The following is a 23021-nucleotide window of genomic DNA, read 5'->3' on the forward strand; positions in this document are numbered from 1 at the left end:
TGAAGGCCCTGTCCAATCAGGATGGAAGATGACGTCGCCTTCACCATGGCTCCACCCCCTAGCTCCATGATATATAAGTTACGAAGCAATCCTCAGAGTGGTGTTATGGGATGAAAAGGAGTTCGTGGTTGGATTTGAGAGAAAGAAAGAAAGGAGTTGGATTTGGAAGAGCTTAGTGCTTGGTTGGTTCGTGTTCGGTGGGTTCGTTGGTTGGTTGGGAAAGTCGAAGGAGGTTGTGGTAGAAAGATTGGAAGTGTGCAGTTGTTGAAGGGGTCGTTGTTATGGAGTGTCTGCCCACATCTCACCTCAGTGGCCCATCTGTTGTGCTGGTCCACGCACACCCGACCTCGACCGGATTTCTCGTCTGCTGCCCCGTTCCCACCTTGGACTCCATGCTCTCCACTCAAGCTCCTTCATGGACCCCAACTCCACACGGGTGGCTGGGGTCCGAACTGTACGACTGTTGTCAGGCGCCGCACCACGGAGCATTCCTTCCCCGAAACTATCAGGTCCCAAGAACTGCGACCTCAACTCCCTCCATCCCTGGCTGCAAAAGGGTCCCCTTTTCTTTTCGTTGGGGTTGTTTTGTCTGAGTGTGTTTATTGTTTTTAAAGTAGCAGTAGGGATTGATAAATATTCTTTTAAAAGTGATCCTTCCGTCTCTTGTCGTATGTCGTTTTCACCTGTAAGACACCACAAATGGCACATTAGAGAGGAGAGAAAAAGACAGTAAGGTGTTGGTAAGAGGTATATATGGAGAGGGTTAACAAAGGTAGAAAATAATACAGGTGGCAATTGAAGATTAGCTGATGATGAGTTTGTCTCGAAGCACTGAGTATAACTGTACAAAAATTAGTTCAGGCAAGAATTATAGATGAGCAGTAAGCCTGAATTTTGGAATATTAAGGAGTTACTGGAAGAATACATTTAATAACTAAGAGAGCACAGGGAACTAGACAAGAAGAGAGATGGTTAACAGGAAAAAAAACAAAAAAACAAAAAAACAACAAAAAACAAACAAAAAAACCCAGCAGTGACCTAGATGTGAGAGCAATAGGCATTGTGCTTCACTGACATTGCAGCAAAGACTAATGTTGAAAGCTTCACATTGCACAGAATCCAAGAGACAGACATCATGCTGAGCACTAGCTCATAGGGGAGAGCAGGACTTCATTAAGCTCCAGCCAAAGGCCGTGTAGGCTTTGAGTAGTTTCGATTTCTAGGATTTACTTGTAATTTTACAGGATATCCAGTCTGCGGCTGGTTTTGGCGGCCAGCTTTGCTGTATGAACAGTCCAGGAGAGGTCATGGCTGACTGAGACCGAGAAGTGATTTGGCTGACCACAGAAATATATGGAATGGATTTGTTTGATGATCTTTCTGCAATGACAGGGTGAGACTGAGATTTTCCAGGACTAAAAGACATGTTCCATTCTTTAAACATATAAGTATGTATCAGCCAAAAGGACAATGTGAGCACTAATGCATGGATTTGGGTGACAAAAATCATTAATATATGATAATGTACATATATTGGTTTATTCTTTATTGAATTGCCTTCATGGAATAACTTGGATTGTGTTGTGAACCAAACTCTTCACCATGTTATTTCTCTTCACTTCTTTTACCTAAAAAAAAAATATTCAGTATTTCTACAAAGGCTGTTTTCTCCAGTGAATTGAAGTTCACTGAGGAGGTTGGAGACGTTAATAAACACCAATCTACGTTTTTGTGAATTACAAGGATAGTAATAGGCAATAACAAATATATGGTATCTGGGATTAAATCATGGGTTCCCAGAATCATGAACCAGGAGATCACATGGGAAGACTAACAGATCAACCCAAAATAATCTTTACATTCTCTCCATTAATGGAGCAAAATATCTATGTTGTTTTCAGAGAAATCAACAAGTGGTTTGTGCTCACCATAAATACTGCACAGTTGTTAAAGTGGGCAGAATTTAACTATCGAGCACACATTTCACTGCGTACATGGAACCTCCGTCTATATCAGTGGAATAGTGTGATGACCACAAATTTACTTAGATTTCAGTAGAGCACCATACTTACTATTGTAGTCAATATATACACAATATATACATATATGCACAAAAACAATGAAACACCATGAGAAACAAGATTATAAAAGTAGCAGGTAAGAAAGACAAAAGTAGAGGTCAATTACTTTCGTGTTGAAATTAGAGTTAAATAATTATTGGACACTAAATTGCAGTTGTTAGTGGTTTCAGGAGGGTGGTATTTAAACACTATTACTGTGTTTGAAAAGATGTTTCGTGGGAAAGGAAGGATTAAGAATGATCTGACCCTGACACTTATGGGAATTTATTCTCTCAAATAAACTAGGCATTTTAAAGAGCCTTTCCTTTGGTGAGATTGGTTTGTAGTTAAGCAAAATGTTTTCCAATAATATCAATGTCTAATTCAACTATGAAGCACTGAATCATTAAACAAATAAGATAAAGTAGGAAAATGGAGGGACTCTTAACCAGCTAAACTAAATCTCAAAAAACAAGGTACACAAGGTGGTGAAAGTTTGTGCAGGCTGAATTTTATTCGGATAACATTTTAGTCAAAATAGAAAGAGTAGCAAAAACAATTTACGGTCAAACTACGAATCCCCCCCCCCATTGTCCCCCGAAGGATAACCAATTTCAAGCTTCTGCACAGTCAATATTCATCTTTGCAAGGTCCTGGTTGATGATTTTAGTGAAACTGGTTTAAAATCTCGATAGATGCATTCAGCAAGTTTAACTTATTTGAACTCAAAGCAATGTGATATTGATAATCAAAACTTTTGTTATGGCGGTGAAGCCGAGAAGTTAAAAGGTTATAAATAGTATGTGCGGAACTCAAGCAATATTCTGCAAACAAGATGCAATCATCCAAGAAATGCCAACTTTTTTTTTTTACCATCTACCAACCAATTAATGAGAAAATATTTCCCAATTATATCTAAACATAGAGTGAAAAGGGAAAAATTTAAAAACATTGGTAGTTCTTGGTTAATTATGAGCAACTTGTTTGCTGAAATTTTTGGACACCCCTCATTTCCTAAGCCACAATTCCCATGTGCAGCTGCAACAGGAATTTGGATATATGATGACATGCATAGCTTTCCGTTCAACCTGCATTAGGCAAATCTACCAAACCCCAGAATAATCGGTGTTAAAATTAAAATTATTCCAGCAGGAATGCTCGAGAAAGGAAAAGTAAAAAATCAGAGAGAGAGGCTCAACAGCATAACGGCCTTAATATCCAAAGAAAGGTGTGGCCAAGGCAGTGTTTCGTTCAGGGTGACAGCAAGCAAGCAGTCGGCCTTTCACAGATGAGCTTTTTCAGTTCTTTCCATGGATGAATGAGGCTCGGCCACATGACCAAAATTCTATGATAGTATAAAAAAGAAAACAACAATGAGTAAAACCAGTCCGAATCGGTCTGTATGTTTACTTAGAAACTTCATTCTAACAGTGGGCCTCTGCCTTATCCATTGGCTTATGGTGTTTTGGCGACATTTCAACATCCCATGCAAACAAAAATTGCTCAATGTAAATAGTGCAAATTGCACAACCAACAAGGTTGAATGTTGTATCGAAGGAAAACAAAGAAAAAACATTTAATGATGTGATGACAGTTTGAATCTTCAACACTTTTCCTCGACAGAGACTTAGCAGATTAATTTTACTGTCACAGCAGTAGACATTGGGACTGTGACTCGACCAATGCAGTCTCCACAATGCAGTTGGGACTTGCAGTTCGTTATTTTAGTGAGTATATAAACGGCAATAATAATTGAACAAGAATTTTTATGATTCACTCAGAAATGGTCACATAAAAAAATAATGGTTAACTTTCCTTCAGGTGTTGCACTATTGTTAAGAAAATGAGAATGCCTGTATTGGTTTTTGTGATGTCTTGAACTGATTGACTGAAATTATCGATTAAGTTAACACTGTTATTTTGGGACTTGAATTTAGTACATGCATGATTATTATTGTTGTTGTTTTGTCAGATAATTATTTAGTATTTGTCATGCTGGTTAAGCAAAGATTAGCAAAATGTGAACTTGGTTGATAGTTAAAGTAAAAACGAACCTTGGTAGGGTAACTAAACCCAGGTAAGCAAGAGCATGCCTCAACAAGTTTGGGGTGTGGAAACAATGTGATTTGCCCTTGAGGTGTGAGCTGAGAACACAAAATATAAAAGGACAATGACTGAGAAACTGGGAACGTTGATAGCCAGATGAAGCATATAAAGGAGAGGATACGCTGGTGAAGTCACTTCCTTGGGATTGTAATGCATTGTGCCTGTGGGGGAGGGGAGGGGGTTCTCTCTGCAACTAGGATGCACTTGGAGTCTCATCATTATTCAGAGCCTTGGCATCACTGCGGCCCAAATTGGATACTTGGAACATCCTTGGTTGGGGTGCAGTTTCTACAAGGCTTGTGTGCTCCTCTCAGGCAGATCATCATTCCTATAATTCCCAGCAATAATGTGGAAATGTTTCCCAGAGCAATGTTGGCTTCATGAATCCAAACATGCACACCCTTTGCACAGTGATGCTAAAGAAAGCACCATTTTGCAGCACCAATCTTACAACCTTGTCTTATGCTACCATTTCGTCATCAGGCCAACAATTACAATTGTAAATTAGACGCCACTTCTTCTCCAATCCCTCCCTCCAGAATTACCAATTTCAAGATACTAAACAGTGGATATTCTTCTTTGCAAGGTCCTCATTTCACTTTTGTGAAATTGTTTAAAATCCTACCAGATGTATTCAGCTAATTTAATATGTTCAAACTAAAAGCAGTGCGATGAGAGCAATCAAGACATTGTGAATCGCAATGTACAGGCAGAGCACAAAAGGTTCTACGAATGAAATACAATTGTCCAAGCAACGATTAATTTTTCAGTATAACGCAAACCACACGACACCACAAGCCTATTATCCACTGCTTCAATGTAAATGGATTGAGGTTGCCTCTACTGTTCCCTACACTGTTAAAGTCGATTATCATGTGCTGAATACAACATAATCTCAAAGCACCTGCATACTGACAACTGCCCTGGTTTCAGAAATCAGAGATTATGAGCTGGCACTTTTTGTGAGCTGTTCCATTTGTGCATCTGTACACGCTTATTACCACACACACAAAGCAAAAAGCGTGGTTAAACAAGTGGTTCACTCTGTCTGTATGCAAACATCAGTTTATGATGGAGGAACTACTTAATTTCAATTTCATCATACATTTTTAACTCGAATGAAACAATGAATCAGAACAAGAAGCACACAGAGTAATGCGTCAGTCACATTTGACTCGGCGGCCATTGGGTCGAAGAAAATCTATGGCCACTAGCAAATATAGGGCGGCCACAGTATTTCCAGAGCCACACAATGTAGCAGTCACATATGTTTTTTTTTTTTTCGGGGAGCCGCACGGCGTGTTTAGAAATTGTGGAGACTGAAAACGTGGGGGTGCTGTAGGTCTTTGATTTGATGTCGCACGGTAACACTTGGGCGTCCCTGCGGAGGCCATATAATTTTCAAGGCAGACGCAAGGTAGCCTCAAGGTGCCCGCAAGGCGACGGCAGGGGGGCCCGAAGGCGAACGTAATTTTATTTATTTTTTATTTTTGTAATTTTTTGGGGGATTGGCAAAATTCATTTTTCATTAATAAGAGCCTACGGCAGCCGCACGAATAACGCAAGCCCACCGTATGTCCTACATACGGCCGACATGGAACACATCTACGTCATGGCTACGGCTTGTCGAATTGCCAAGGCCAACCTAGAAATGAAAAACGTTATAACTCTGCGATTTAATTCCACGGAGACCCCTACGGCCTGTAAAAGATAGCCATATGGCATAGGGCCACCCTGAGGCCACCTCAGAAGCTCTGCGGCCGCCGCACCTTTGTCAATTCAGGGGGGGGGGGTACGGCCGCCGTATCCTAGCTGTAGAGCAAATGTGACTTAGGCCTTAGCAAGCACTCCTCATGGGGAATGAGTGTGACTTCTTATGACGTCATAATTGCATATGTAGAACGCTACATCTGATCAGCATGGAAATTTTTGAGGGTCATCTCGGGATAAAATGGGCCACAGAAGAAAAGAAAAAAAATTGATGACGTTACAGGTCACGTGATTCAAAAGCCATGTTGTTTTAAAAAAAACCCTTCAAAAATATTCTCTGAAGTGGCTGAACAGATCAAGACGAAACTCTACATATATGACCGCCTATCTATGAGGACAAAAGGTTCACACCTATGATGTCATAGGTCACATAGTATGGCAGCCATATTGGATTTACCCTAAAACCTATAAATGTCTTCTCCAGAATGGCTGGACAGATCGAGCGGAAACTTCACACTAATGTTCCCCAAGACTTGGGTGTACAAGTTTGGTAAGGAATAATTGATAGGCCACATGGTTTGGCAGTCATATTGGATTGGAGAAAATATTAAATAATGTTTTCTCTGGAACCCCTTCATCATTTGACGTGAAACTTCGCAACTATGATCTAGTATTGATGTGAAATACAAGTTTTAAATTTCAACTTGATCCGACTAATGTGGTCTGGCAGCCAGGATTATTTAATTTTTTTGATCGGGATCCTTCTTGATATGTATATCTTCTTCTTCTTCTTCTTTGGGCTGCTCCCGTTAGGGGTCGCCACAGCGGATCATCCGTATGATCCGCATAGTGATTTGGCACAGGTTTTATGCCGGATGCCCTTCCTGACGCAACCCTGGTCGGCTCTTACGACACAGGGATATGGTACACCTATTTTAACCAGGGTATACACCAGCCCAGTATACTGGTACTCATTTCGCCGACCTCGGAAGGATGACAGGCTGAGTCAACCCCCTGGTGTATTAATTCAGTGGTCCAACGGGGCTTGAACTCAGGACCTTTTGGATCCCAAGCCGCTGCCCTCACCACTGCACTAACACCAGGCTCCTTCTTGATATGTATGTGTATATATATATATATATATATATATATATATATATATATATATATATATATATATATATATATATATATATATATATATATATATATATATATATATATATATATATATATATATATATATATATATATATATATATATATATATATATATATATATATATATATATATATATATATATATATATATATATATATATATATATATATATATATGTATGTATATATATATATATATGTATATATATATATATATATATATGTATATATATATATATGTATGTATATATATATATATATGTATATATATATATATATATATATATATATATATATATATATATATATATATATATATATATATATATATATATATATATATATATATATATATTTGAATAAGGCTCACTTGGCTGTTCCTGGATGGGTTTGAGAGTAGAGGAGTAGCAGTTGAAATGTGAATCCTATCCAGGTTCCTCCTGATGACTTCATCTTTTATTTTTGCTTGTTTGAGTTCCTTCTGATTACTCCAATGCAGGATTGTACCAATTTAGTCTTCCATTTGATTTGAATTGAATTTATTTTAATCCCATTCTGAATTAAATTGAATAATAATAATAATAATAATAATAATAATAATAATAATAATAAAAAACCCTCATAGGTCAGGTCAGGTGTCCAATCAAAGTGGGTTTCCATCAACGTGGGATGTCTTTGTACCTGGTCATTACCAGCAGTTATAAAGTGGCAGTTCTTATGTCTCTTATTAATGTCACACACCAGTACACAAATGCCACACAAAATACACCACACAAAACTCCACAAACCAAGTCCTGATGAGGGTCTGCAATCTCTGATTGCTCGTTTTCTTGTTTCAATTGAATTATAAACTTAAAAACACTGTAGAACACAAATAATCTTGTTAGCACTTCCAAAAACCTCCAGTTTTTCAACACATTAAACAAAATATGAGAACATTTCACACCATATCAACCAATCAAATTTGCCGCTTTGGCTTTCAGCGTTGGGGAATATAGAGTCAAACAAAATGGTGGCTCATACAAAATATAGATCATTGCCAGAAACACAAAGAAAGAGTTGAAAAGACCCTGCCCATGTCCATTTTGTCAAGATTCTGTGGGATAAGGTGTTTTATGATCTTTTTGTTTTCAGTTATTCTGATAAATTGTGCAAAATGTAAATAAATAATTTATTTTCTATTGCCAACATTGTGGCACAAGTCGTGTTTCACTTGCATTTAGGTAGACAGCCTGTTTGCTCCAACCATTTGGAATCCAAGCTGCAACTGGCTCCGAAAATTGGGGTTTTTATCATTTATATTGGACCGAATCACATGAACGTGTCCTGTGAGTAATCAATAGTGCATCCTTTTCTCAATTGTTAAGAACTTGAACATCTACAAACTAGGGTAAGTATGTAAGGTCCCCTCTGAAGGATGGCATACTCCACAATACAGCTTACTACCTGCAAATAAACAGGATGATGGTTTATAGTTTGATGCCTGCAGTTTGTAATCAAATACAGACTAGACAAGGGCAAGTACACTCCCTCTGAGATAATCATGCAGTATATCTCACTGAATATGCTTGGATTTCAACTCAACAATACTATCTTTGTTTTGTTTGTCACATACTAAGCCAATGGCCCTTTGGGAGGCATACAGTAAAGTGGGGCAATATGACACAGATACAGACACAGCCACATCTTTCTTGGTCGTGTTGTTCAGTACTGTCGGACCCTATTTGCAGGGATACGTTCCTGGAAAATGCCGTGAATAGCGAATCTGTGAATAACGGGGCATTGTTTCAATGGAAAAAGAGGGGCATAGGTTCCTGAATGCCTGGTGTTGGCTTAATGGTTCGGATGGTGGGCTTGGGATCCCAGGATCCTGAGTTCAAATCCAGCTTTTATCCTGTTAAATTAATACCAGGTGGGGTTGACTCTGTCTGTCATCCTTCCGAGGTCGGCAAAATGAGTGCCAGTTTGCTGGTATCTTGAGTCGGAGTGGCGACCCATCCAGGATTGTGCCCAATAGCCAAGGAGACTGCTGAGGCAGCACCAATGCTCTGCACCGAGTATGGTCCCAATGGATGGATGGATAGGTTCCTGGCGGTTTGTGATTTATGAGAAAAAATCAAAAATCTCGTGAATAAAGCGTGAATATGCCCGCAAAAAACCGCGAATAAGCAAAGTAGGTCGCATTTTATAAACCACGAATATGCGGGGTCTGACAGTATCCTGACCATTTTCCATTTGAAATTGCTTGTTACACCATCAGCAAGAAACCCGCTTGGTAGTGAACATTGAGGATACTGGAATGAGAACCACGACTGAGGAGGAAGTTATGAGTGCTATGGTGGGGGAGTTAGGGAGAACATTTCCCTACCTTGATTTATAAATTAATTTGCAGTTTGCAAAAAAAACAACAAAACAAAAAAAACCATAAAATAATGAGCTTTTTTGTTTCATACCATACCTATGGTGCAGTACATATTATAAAGTTGAAAGAAAATCCAAACCTCACCACTCAACTGATCACACAAAGAACATTTTTGAATTGGTGGATTTGTTATGTGTACGCAGTTCCAGTGTGCCATGAATGCTGAGAGATTTGCTGTTTTATTAAGTGTCAAAATTAGTGTAAATAAATAAAAGGTGATTTATATGTTCGCTATAGTCCTGCATATCCAAGCACATATGAACATAATATGCACATGTATCAGACATTCGATAATTTTGTAGATGTATTAAAAAAAAAAATCCATCGTTATTTCAACTGAATTTTTCTTCGTCAAACTCCCCTGGCTTATCCGAATAGTTGTAAATAATTAAGGAGACCTGAGGAGAGGCAAGGCCAGAAAAGGTTTTTTTGAAGCAGCTACACATCCATTGAAACCATTTTGCATGAATGTGCATCTTCCTCTTGAACAAGTGTTAACATTTGTATTTTCACCGAATCATTCGCAAGAAATCTAGTTGATCATTGCCTCTCATGTGGAGAAAATACCCTGATGTACTCAACATCATTTTTGAAAAGTTTAGGCTTTCTTCCTCGAAGACTATTGTCACAGTACCAGTTTCACATATCGTCCTCAATATTGCAGCTCCTGCTGAAACATCAAGTTGGGCTGCAATCTGCCATGTGGGAGTAACTTTCAATAGCTAAGACTTTGATTTGTGCATGCATGCCATGTGATGTGATGTGATCTTTCCTCCCCAAGAACAATGGGATTCACCGCATCACAATTATATCCAAATCTACAGGTATGCTTTCATCGTCCTTCCGCAGGTGTGGCATTTTTGATTGCTTGCATGACAAACAATCACAGTGTGTTATATCGACACGTGTCTGTGCTGTGGAACAATTCATTTTCACACATAAAATGCGATTCGATGAAGCGGTATTTGCATTCTTCGCCCACTTTTTGTTTTTAAACACATTTCACATCTAATGTGATGTTTTATTAGAAAACTAACAGTATTTTATTAAATTTTCATTATTCTTATTTTTACACATTTTGTTTGTTATTTTACACATTTTGAATAGCAATGCTATTCCTCAATGCAATAACTCCAAGCACTTACACGGTTGCCTACCTCGTTGTACTTCTTTAGTAGATTATTGACACGAGCTCCATAGTCTTTGTCAATCATTGAAAATAGTTTCACCTGTAATATAGAAGCAGAAGATTTTCATGATGCAGATGTAAGGGGTCAAAACAGCTCTTTCCCTGTCTTTCCTTCCATGATGATTTTTACTTTCCCCATATCTGATACATATCATACACATTCATTCCCAGATTCCCTTTCAGCAAATATCAGGTGTTAAATACAAAAACAATTTGACCTACAAAAGTACCCGAACTTTCAAAAAAAACAAACAAAAACTAACGTTAGGAACTTTCTGAAATGCAAATAACGAGTTTGACTTACAGCTCTATCTTGAATGAATTGCTGAGCACCCTTAAGATGTCTGGCAATGTTCTCAGTGAGCCTCCGCTTTTCGTCCTCCTTCAAAATTTTATTGTAAAAAGTTCTCACCTGGCATAAAAAAAATGGCAGTACAAATCACTGTGGGATTGTGAAATGACTGTGCTCCTTTGAAACCTCAACAGTAAGAGGTTTCAACAGTGAAAGCCCACAGTAAGAGCCACGACTCAGCAACATTAATGTCGGAACAATGGAATATCCCTTGAATTCACAAAAGAAGGATCCAAATTTCCCCTCATCAAAACAGATAACGAACTACTCTTCTGATGCTGAACTGACACCTAATAAAGTGCCCAAGCACTATACATACTTGAGTAAAGTTGTCATCATCAGCCGTGTTGTAACGCTGCACATCCCCGGACACCGGGTAGCGTTGCTCCAAAAAACGGGGCTGCACTTCAGGTGCACCGAAGCTATTGGGATAGTAGTTTGGAACTCCGCCTGTAGATGAAACACATCCAGGTAGTAGAATCATACAACAGGGCCATAAATGGCGTACACACAGCAAAAACCGTTTTACTTCTATCCCCAGCAACATGTATGTTATTAATCATAAGAGAGTTTGTATGGACACATTTAGCAGTTCAAACAGGTTTATTAGGATTTTGAACCATGTATGCCCTGATTAAGCAGCGATTACTATGTGAAAGGTCTTCCCCTGATCACTTACTCACCCCAAAAGCAGAATGATGCAATAAAGCAAGAAACATAAGCAACAAAACTTTTGCCAGCATATTCCAGAAGGAAAATGGAATGCCAAGATAAGGTACAGCATGCTGCGCACCCTGGTTGTCATACATGCACATGGGCCCATCACGCTGGTAGTTGGCGACTCGAGCACGGTATGGGCAGTTCACCGGGAGATGCAAGTAGTTCGCCCCTAAGCGGTGCCGATGTGTGTCTGGGTAGGAAAATAACCTTGCCTGGTTGAATACAAGATGGCATATTGTTCGAAAAAGGTTTTCTTGAGCAAACTTTAACTTATATTTGTGTACATATTGGGCCAGGAATCAGTTACAAGATTGGCCACCAGGTAGCATCATTTTGGGGTGTTGAGCGACCAATCAGCGGATGCAGTATTCACTGTAGTTTCGGGCAGATTTTGGAATTTGTTTATGGTGCTGGCATAACTTGCCAACTCTTCATCAAAAAACACAGCGAGATCTTTGATGTCCAACCACTAAATTTTAGCAAACTGGTCCCCAGCTTAATATTCATCCAAGATACAGCACACTGTGATGCAACACCATATCTGCGTACCACAAATCTGTCTACAGTCAGACCGAGAATCAAACCCAGATGAGACATTTCAAAGGTAAGTCGGCTACTTCTGCCCCATCCTGTTAGAACATGTTCAACAACAATAATTAATTACTTCAATAAGTCTAAACTTCTCAATCAAGACTTACCCATCGTACATTACATTTGTTAATTATAATGACTTTGTACAACACCTGGTATTCTCTATTTTAACCAACCTTCACCAGCATGTGGCTCTGCACGCATTTAAGAACCTGGTCTCACTGACCTGCAACATCTTGTCAGGGCTGGGCTCAATTCCAGGAGGCATGTTCGATGGGTCAAAGGCCAACTGCTCCACCTCGGCAAAATAGTTGGTTGGGTTGCGATTCAGGACAATCCATCCCACTGGCTGCAGAGGGAACTCCCCATGAGGCCATACCTGAGGGAGGGATAAAGCAGAGACTTCCATTTTGTAAAATGTAAGAAACCTTTTTGGTGACATCGTTGCAAAAACACATTATGAGAAAATTGAGCAAACAAATATTCACTTATTGATAACATTTATGATACAGTTATATATTTTTAAGTTTTAAGCTTCCTACTCTGCAAATCAATCATTCATCCAAAGTACCAAGAGGCAGCAACAATTCAACAATTCAGAGATACTATATCTGCCTTTACATTGTCTAGTTTAGGTTTGATTCTTGACAGAACAGCGTCAGACTACAAACTTCTATCCTGGTGACTATATCGCAGACTATTGCTCCCTTTCAGAGAAGATTACATCCAGGTATTACATCTGTGAGTACTGTACTTACCAAGTGTGAATGTTGAAGATCCAATCAGCCAAATGTGTGCCGATACCCGAACCAAATCTAAATTGCTACCCTAACTTATAGATTGACATCAGTTATAAAACCGTGCACAATTAATCATGGAACCAGTTGACCAAATTCTCAACACATCATTGGTGAACCACATATTTGACAGATTAAAAAAAAACATAAAAATAAATTCACAAACCTTGGTCAGGTCAAAAGGGTTCCAGCGGAACTTCTCTGCCTGCTCAAACGTCATTGTCTGAATGTAGAATCTCCAGGAAGGGAAGTTGCCATTAGCGATGTTGTTGTACAAGTCACGGATGTTATAATCAGGGTCACTGGCAACCAGCCGGTTGGCTTCTTCCACCGAAAGGTTGTGGATGCCTTGATGAGTCTGAGAACAATTAAAAACATTATAAACCAGGCTGAACAGTTTATATTTTGTATCCCAATGATAGGCTGGATCTGTATTCGGAACTGAACCAAAATCTAATCGGCTTGCTCTTGTCACCTACACAACTCATCCAACAAGTTGTCTGAATACGTCCACAACTTTTTGAAACAGCATGCTTTCTATCATTGTTGGCCCAATCTCTCAATGGCAAATTACTTTAAAAATTCCAGTGTCTTGATCTGTATCGAGAGCTTAACCAAAATCGAATCAATTTGTCCTCATCACACATCCAACCTGTCCTCCAAGTTTCGTCCAAATCCATCCATAACCTTTTGAGATATCCTGCTCACAAACCGACAGAGGTGAAAACATAACCATCCACCTTTGGTGGTGGAGGTAAAGAGATTAAACTTTCTCCACACCCCTTATACGTCTAAGTCTCCCTCCATTTTGTCCTTCAACCGTGCTGCTGGTCTCTGTGTCTCTCTGTCTGTGTCTCTGTCTGTGTCTCTCTGTCTGTGTCTCTCTGTCTGTGTCTCTCTCTGTCTCTCTGTCTCTCTGTCTCTCTCTGTCTCTCTCTCTGTCTCTGTGTGTCTCTGTTGATTTTGTTTTGTTGCATTCTATGTTCTTGGTCTTCCATGAGCCTTGACCTTGTATACAATAAAAAAAAAAATTAGCTTTTATATTTTAATATGGGTTTTAAGAAAACAGTTGCATTCCATGGTGGATAGAACAAAGCAATTGTTTTGGTAACTTGTGAGACCTCAAAACTTGTGGCCACAGTGACCAAGGCTGATTGAGAAGCTTTACATATATATGTAACACTAATGATAAGAAGAAGACAAGCATATCAATGCGCAAGTGAGATTTAATCGAACCTTGTGCCACAACGATACAAAAAGAATAACATGCTTCATGAATAATGAATAATTATTGCATCCCTAATTACAAGAATCTGACAGATTACGAGACTTTTGCAAGATTGTACGACTTGGAGCTCTATGAATTACTAAGTCTCGAATAGTCATCATTGTTTTTTTATTTTTTATAAGGCTGAATATGTAACCACTCCATTACATTTCAACAAATACACAGTAATCAAGAAACATGAAGGCATACTCAAGTGTGAATGAAAAAGGTGACACAAGCTGAAGGACAACTCCATGAACACCGTCATGTCCATCGGATCATAGTTCTGCAGTGAAAGCATACCTTGTAATGGAACTTGCAGTACACCGCTTTCCCCTGTGCATTAACGAGCTTGAAAGTATGCGAACCATAGCCATTCATGTGTCGAAAACCATCAGGGATGCCACGATCAGTGAACATGAAAGATACCTGTCCATGCGCAAGTAGAAGTTTAGCCAACAGAGCAGAATACGAGGCCATATAATCAAAACAATGGACTTGGAAAGAGATGAAATTTCAAAAGTAGAAGGGAAAACGGGGGAGGGCCTAACGAAGACAGGTAAATGTTGATTTGGGGCACACCTGGTGCAGGGACTCAGGGCGCAGGGTTATGAAGTCCCAGAACATGTCTGGGTCCTTCAGATGAGACTGTGGGTTCCTCTTCTGAGTGTGGATGAAGGAGGGAAACTGTGAATAAGGCAATAAATGTTTGTGGGAATGGTCTTTTGGAGAACAATCTTCATTAAGATGAAATATTTCCCAATCATGTCAGTTACCATATCTGTAAGATTATTCTGCCACAATATTTCCCCCATATCAACCATCCTCACCCACCCCTCAAAAATAACTATATTCACACAATCTGGTGCCTTGAGCCAAGTGGAATAGATTTACCAGCATGGGGTCACGAATGAAAAAGATTGGAGTATTATTCCCAGTGAGATCCCAATTTCCTTCTTCAGTGTAGAACTTTACGGCAAAGCCTCGAGGATCACGAACCGTATCAGCTGAGCCAGACTCACCCCCTGCAAGTACAAAGCATCTCAAAAGTTATAATTTAACTGTCTTTTCTTTCATCATTTGGACTGAAACTTTAGCTCAGATGTAGCGTTCCTGCAATTGATCTGTTTAACCCTTGCTTTGCAGGCAGGGATATTAATCTGGTTGCTCAATCTGCTGGCATTGACTTGTGGACATCAGACACCATGTTGCATTGCAAATAAGTCAAGTGTTGGTACCTTGACTCGATTACAAATCCCTATTCTATCTGAAGCACAGGAACGCTGTATCAGTAGCATCACCAAATGTTATTGGAAAAGAGACTTTCTTAATTGAAACTCAATCAATAAACAATAGCTATTTGGATGGATCTCACTTGTAATGGAAACTTACATGTTCATTTTCTCATGGTGACATCTATAGTTCTTCCCTCGCCTTATCCAGGAAAGCGCTGATCAATCCAAAATGGAGGTTCAGCAAATGGAACGCCATGATCTCACCATTATGTAAAACTTTCTTTGAAAGATACCTGCATACTAGAATCCTTACAACTCACTGGTGCTCCCTGATATTGCAAGCACACAATCCTGCACATTATTTACATCTTTCAATCAGAGAATAAGCCAAATGGTTTGTCTTTTTGCATCATAGACAGTTTGGTGGTCTTGGTAATGTTGTTCCCATCTTGTCCACGATGCACTTTCATGCAGGATCTATTTTTGTTCATCATCATAGGGTTGTTTGTATTAACCAACAAACGCATGTAGTCTGCTTGAAAAGTTACAATTTTATTCGTTTGCCCTACTTTTTGCTAACTCGAAGAACCTGCTTCATCCTACTCTTGCCGCCAGGGCTTTAATGGGGAACGCATACTATGAACATGTCAAACCTGGCAGGTCCCACAGATCTGCTCTTCATAGCCATACCTGGATATCTCCCAATAATGTCTTTTTTTTTCTTTCTGCCAACTCAGTATTTATTTGTGCTGTTACATTTTCATCTATCCGTTTTCTTCCACCAACTGCTCGGTTATGATCAATAACAATTGGCTTTCATTGTTTGCTTAAGATAAATTAAAGAAAACCTTCCTTCGAAAAATCATTCAAAATCAGAACTCGTATGTGGGATGAAACCCTTCATTACACAGCATATACTACTTCACATACTAATTTAGAGTTTTGCAATTACAAATGAGGTTTCTATCTCAATTATACCATTCACTATTACACTACATTACACATTCACTATTACCCTGCTTAATACAGATCCCTCCTGGCCTGAGTTCCAATTCACCTTTGGCTGTGCCTCATTATTTTCTTTGCTTGGCTAAGCCTTTCCATGCTATTTTAAATGAAACAAAAGTATCGACCGGCACGGGAAGGCCTTAACCTACAATGGCAAGAGCAAGAGTGGGGTCAGGGATCAGGAAGCTTGTGGGGTGAGAATGACTCATTTTTCAACAATAAAATTTTCTGATTTCATGTTGTAGATGTGGAGTCGTTATTCAATGAAGTTAAAATGCATTGGCTGTAATGAAGCATAAACTCGCTGTTTTCTTTTATTGTTCAGATGGCAAGAGTCATGGACCATTGCTCACACATTAGACATTATTACCCATTGATGGCTTCTGCAGTACCCCATAAAAAGCCGACTGCACAATTTTGATAAATTACTTTCATAATGATGTTCCTTCATAAATCATGCTTCACTCACCGACTGAGGAACAACGGATTGCAATGGGTGTGCGTTTCCCAACATGCTCAAACACCTTGGCTTTGCAGATGGAGGTGATGTCATCTGTCACCTCAAAGTATCCGAAAGCTCCTGCGAAGCACAACAGGCATGCGAGTGGTCATTAACCTCCATTACCATTGTCTTGCTGTGCAAGATCCATGTTTCCATGTCCCTCATCTGGAACACATTCCAAGCAATGCAAAAAAATAACTTAAAAGGTTCATTACTAAAACTAACAAACACTATATTGATGATTAAAGATATGGTACAAGCATGACAGACACAGAGCAGAGAAACACCAATGCAACAAAGTTAAACTAGTTGTGCTTTCTCAATTGACGAAATATTTTGTTGCGAAATTACCTTTAAAATCTATGTCTGAGTCTTGGTTTGTTAACTGACATCATGTCACGACGATAATTAGTTGATTTAAGCCAAACACAAATTGTCCATCCCATTATATTCTTCAGTTGACATCCAAAATCCTTTAATGGCCTTCTTGTTCAAACGGACTGAAATTTACTTTTATTTTGAAAGTAATAAGATATGATTAGATGAGGTTAACCACAGAGTCAAGTTCAAGGCTACTTGACATGATTTCAACATCTAATCATCCTCCGAACCAGGAACGGTGTCCTATCTCTGTTGCAAGCAACAATAACGCGCTTGCATCACATTTCGACAGGCAGGCTCGTGATTGTCGTCTCAACTTGGCATAAGCAAAATGAGCATTACCCAAGCTTGTAGTCCCTTCATTTGCTCTGTTAAACATTTGCTTGGAACAAAACATGTTCTTCGAAGCAATGTGGACTCAGTATATACATTGGGCCTACAGTGAGTCCACCAATCATTTGTTTCATATCTTTGCACCAGACACTAACTAAATCTTGATATGAAGAGAAAATTGAAATGTCAAAGAAAAGGTGAACTTATCAATTATGTGGCCGATGATTTGAGCAAATTCGAACAGTGACACCTGAAATAAACATTTCTTAGGATCAGTGTTGCCTTTGCCGAAAAGCAAACACTGGAGAGCCTCTAATTTGTCCTGCTGACGGCAAACATCATGATAAAAGAGAAGCAACAACACATACCAGGTCAAAATTTGAAGAGATTGGGACTCTTCCGAAGAATATAAAGTAAAACCACTTGCACTATGGCAGTGGAATGGAGGTGGCATTCTTTACAAGGATTTACAAGGAATTAGGGTGCAGGAGGAGGCCATTCGGCCCACCATGCCTGCACTACACCAATACCGGATTTATTTAATCCGTCGATACCCCTTTCTTTTGTTTGGAGCAATGTTGGCTGCGACACTGGTACTCATTTTGTCGACCTCGGAAGGATGACAGGCTGAGTCAACACCCTGGTGTTAATTCAGTGGCCAATGGTGCTTGAACTCAGGATCCCAAGCTACCACCCAAACTGCTAAGACAACACTAGATTCGTAAATAATTTTGTAACGTCTCATCAGTCCTGCAGAAATAAACACGATAAATCCAAATTGGAGAGACGTGTAACAAAATTTTGGACAGATACACATGGTTGAAGACTGGAAAAGTTTATTGAATCTATGAAATACCTGTAGAGTTGATTAAAAATATGGGAAAGAACACAACGTTAACGTTCATTAAATTTTGTAAAAATATTTACTGATTAAGAGAATGTCCGGAAGATTTCATGCAGAAAATAACGATCAGCCTAACAAAGAAGCCAAAGGCATGCCGATGTTCAGACAACAAAGAGAGTCGATGGGAAGGTGCCGAACGATATCAGCTTGGATTCCAGGGAGGAAGAAGGATGAGAGAAGCAAATGGCAAGATGATATTAATGGGTGAACGCAACTTAAAGTTTGGACAGGAAATAAATGTTTGTTTTGCAGATTTTGAAAAAGCATTTGATCGGGTTGACTGGATTAAGCTCCTGACAGTGCTGGAAGGACATTGGAGTAGAATGCAGAGATTGATGACTCAAAAGAAATCTGCACATGGGACAAAGAGCAACAGTGAAAGTGGCAAACAGGGAGTCGGAACCATGTGTAATTGGAAGAAGAGTTTGACAAAGGTATTGTATATTGTTTACAAACAGCTCTCTTCAATGTCTATACAGAAGCGATAACACGGAACAACAAATTTCAAAAATTTTTTTTTACTGGAGATGTGTAAAGTGATTAAGACTAATTTGGGTACGCTGATTTCAAAAATCATAACCGTTTTGCTGTATCACGTCAGGATTTTCAGGAACAGAAATATTCCCATTGCCTAGAAGTCAGGATTTCAATGAAATTTACATATGTCTTTAACATGTCTATTTCGTACAATTGTTGTTAACTTGTGTTATATTTCTTTCTTTCAGATAAAGATGAGTAGGCGTTCCTGTACCAATCATCCTGACAACTTCTGTTATGTCTGTGGTGGGTATACCAAAAAAGATCAACAGCGAAGTATATCTACAGCAGTGAAAATGAAGGCCGCCTACTTTCACTACTTCAGGTGTAAGGTGGGGGACCAAGAACAGAGCTGGGCACCACACATCTGCTGCACAAGCTGTCACACAACCTTGACTCAGTGGTTGGTGGGCAAGCGCGCGAGCATGCCATTTGCGGTGCCCATGATATGGCGTGAGCCGCAGAATCATCATGATTATTGTTATTTCTGCTGCAGAAGCATCGCCGGCTTCAACAAGAAGAATAAAGGTCACATCAAGTACGCTGATTGCGTCTCTGCTCGTAAACCTGTGCCTCATGATGATGAGAACCCCGTTCCAACACCTCCAGCTGATCAGAACATAGCTGTAAGCAGTGGTGAAGAGGATGGTGATGATGAACCTTTTGAACCCGACACTCAAGAATCACACCTTCTGAACCAGGGAGACTTAAATGATCTTGTAAGAGATCTCTCGCTGTCAAAGGCGAAGGCAGAGCTGCTTGGATCAAGGCTGCAGCAGTGGAATCTACTTGAACCTAACACCAAGATATCCTTGTTCAGAGCACGTCACAGAGACATGGCTGAGTTCTTTGAGATGGAAGACACGATGACATTCTGCAGTGACATCAACGGTCTGTTGAAAGAACTTGGGTGTGATCACGATCCTGCAGACTGGCGCCTCTTCATCGACTCTTGGAAGAACAGCTTGAAGGCTGTTTTGCTCCACAATGGCAACGAGAAACCATCAGTCCCACTGGCTCACGCGTTCGGCATGACAGAGACCTATGAGACTATGCGGCAGCTGCTTGATTCCATCAAGTACAATGACTTCAACTGGCACATCTGCGGAGACTTGAAAGTGGTGGCGCTGTTGTTAGGGCTGCAGTCAGGCTACACGAAATACATGTGCTTCCTTTGTCTCTGGGATAGCAGAGACGACAAGAATCACTGGACGAAGAAAGATTGGGAAGAGCGAAAAGAGCATGTACCTGGTCGACACAACGTGAAGCATGTCGCCCTTGTCGACCCAGCCAAGGTTTTCCTTCCACCACTCCACATAAAGCTCGGCTTGATGAAAAGTTTTGTACGGGCAATGGATCTGAATGGGTGTGGGTTTTTATACCTCAAGGAAAAGTTTGGCAACACCTTGTCGGAGGCCAAGATCAAGGCTGGTGTCTTTGTTGGACCGCAAATCCGACAGATTATGAAGGATGAAACTTTTCCGACAACTCTAAACCCCAAAGAGCTGGCAGCGTGGAGGAGCTTCAAAGCTGTGACGGACAACTTCTTGGGGAACGAGTGCGCGGACAACTATGAAGAAATAGTGCAGCAGCTGCTGGAGTCCTTCAGGAAACTTGGCTCCAGGATGTCCCTGAAAATCCATTTCCTACACCAGCACCTGAACTTCTTCCCTGACAACTTGGGAGCAGTCTCGGACGAGCACGGCGAGCGATTCCACCAAGAGATTTCACTCATGGAGACGCGTTACCAAGGGCGGCACAACCCGAACATGATGGGCGATTTCTGCTGGTTCCTGCATCGTGAAACTGATACAGAGCAGCACAAACGCAAAGCCAAATGCCTAAAGCATTTTTAATCACATTCTAGTGGAGTTTTTCTGTAATTTCTATAATTTTGAAGCATTCATGATGAAATAAATGAATAAATGAATTTTTGTAAATTTCATTGAAATCCTGACTTCTAGGCAATGGGAATATTTCTGTTACTGAAAATCCTGACGTGATACAGCAAAACGGTTATGATTTTTGAAATCAGCATACCCAAATTAGTCTAAATCACTTTACACATCTCCAGTAAAAAACTTTTGTTGTTCAGTGTAATCAAAGAAGCGTTTGATGACACACAATATGGTGTTAAATTTGGTGGGGCGAATGGTAACATCACCCAGATTCGGGGATAACAAAGCATTTGTAGCAAGTACAAAAGGAGGAATGACAAGATATAGTAGATAGACGAGTAACAACAGACATGAACTTTGAAATGATGGTGAACATCCGCAAAACCGGTATTGCATATCTCCAAAAAAAATAAAAAAAAAATCGCCCAAAAATATTTACATATTCGTCAAAGGAAAATAACTTGAACATGTGCAAAATTTAAGTATTTTGGAAGCATAAGATCTGCAGATGGAATGTGCAACAAATAAATGAGAACAAGGATAGCAATGGGAAAACTGCATTCAGTAAGAAGAGACAGTTGTTAATTAGGAAGCGGCTCGTAAAGATCTTGATTTGGAGTGTTGTTTTGTATTGATGTGACATTTTGCCTTTACGGAAAGAGGACACCCAACTTTAAAAGAACCTTTGAAATGTGTGTTTGGAGGAGAATGGGGGGAGGGGTGTGGGGGAAAATCAACTGGACAGAAAAGTAACGAATTCTGAAGTGTTGAGGAGAGTGAACAAACATAAATAGGTTGAACATCATTCGGAAAAGGGAGAGAAACTGGGCAAAATATATCCTAAGAGGGAGCGGACGAGTAAGAGGCATTATGGAGGGAACATTTCAAAGAAGAGGAAGGAACAATCTTCATAGACTTCAGGAAAGTCTTCGACTCACTTGACAGGAATAAACTTTTCCAAGTTCTACATGCATATGGCATCCCTGAGTCGATTGCAAAGGCCACAAAAATTATGTGTGAAGATACCTCTGCAGTCGTATTAACGTCTGAAGGAAAGACTGCAACTTTTTGAATCGACAATAGAGTTCTTCAAGGTGACCTACTTGCTCCTTACCTGGTTACCATTGCCTTGGACTTTGCCCTAAGAACGGAAATTAAGGACTGGGATGGTTTAACACTCTCCTGGCATAGAAGTCGCAGACATCCAGCCCCGCACATTTCTGACCTCGACTTTGCTGACGACATAGCCCTCCTCTCAGCCATGTGAAGCGAAGCTGAATATCTACTTCACAAGGTTGAAACTGCAGCTAGGTATATTGGGCTTGTACTCAATGCTGAAAATACTAGGCATATGCAGGGCAATCCTTCTGCTGAGTGTGCTCTCCTTACTGTTCCCAGAGGTCTGATCCAGAGAGTGAATGACTAAATATGCCTGGTGTTGGCTCATGGTTAGTGTGGTGGGCTTGGGATCCTATGATCCTAAATTCAAACGCCACTCAGCTGTTGAACTAATATCAGGTGCGGTTGACTCTGCCTGTCATCCTTCCGAGGTCGGCAAAATGAGTGCCAGCATGCTGGAATTCTGTGGCTAAGTGTCGACCCATCCAGGATTGTGTCCAATAGCCAAGGAGTCTGCTTCGGCAGCACCAACACGCTGCACAGAGGATGGTCCCAATGGATGGATGGAATGACAATACATTGGCTCCTATACCAACACGCAGCATGACTTAGACTGCAGAAAATCTCAGGCTTGAGCAGCAGTTCAAACCCTCTATAAAGTTTGGAGATCTCCAATTCGCAGACAGAGTGAGCTGAGAGTCTTCAAAACTAAGGTTGAGTCGATCCTTC

The 23021-nt window shown here is 40.0% G+C and overlaps 1 protein-coding gene across 4 annotated transcripts in view; it reads right to left on the reverse strand.

Moving 5' to 3' along the window:
- Positions 1-732: 732 nt before the first annotated feature.
- Positions 733-23021, reverse strand: part of CAT (catalase) — a 32355-nt gene continuing 10066 nt past the window's right edge. For 2 of the 4 annotated variants that reach the window (XM_085890686.1, XM_085890714.1), the window contains exons 3-13: positions 17088-17198; positions 15270-15400; positions 14958-15062; positions 14679-14804; positions 13275-13466; positions 12538-12690; positions 11794-11932; positions 11320-11450; positions 10953-11060; positions 10605-10688; positions 2550-3405 (exon numbers count right to left, since the gene is read on the reverse strand). In XM_085890686.1, the coding sequence (XP_085746812.1) occupies positions 3343-3405; positions 10605-10688; positions 10953-11060; positions 11320-11450; positions 11794-11932; positions 12538-12690; positions 13275-13466; positions 14679-14804; positions 14958-15062; positions 15270-15400; positions 17088-17198 (1343 nt within the window). In that variant the 3' untranslated portion in view covers positions 2550-3342. Of the gene's footprint in view, positions 1381-2549; positions 3406-10604; positions 10689-10952; positions 11061-11319; positions 11451-11793; positions 11933-12537; positions 12691-13274; positions 13467-14678; positions 14805-14957; positions 15063-15269; positions 15401-17087; positions 17199-23021 lie in introns of those variants that run through there. The other 2 variants (XM_085890696.1, XM_085890706.1) reach the window with 2 other exon arrangements.

Source organism: Eptatretus burgeri, chromosome 1 (genome assembly GCF_056783735.1).
Source record: "Eptatretus burgeri isolate ZD-2024b chromosome 1, Ebu_testis_v1, whole genome shotgun sequence".
NCBI classification, from domain to species: Eukaryota; Metazoa; Chordata; class Myxini; order Myxiniformes; family Myxinidae; genus Eptatretus; species Eptatretus burgeri.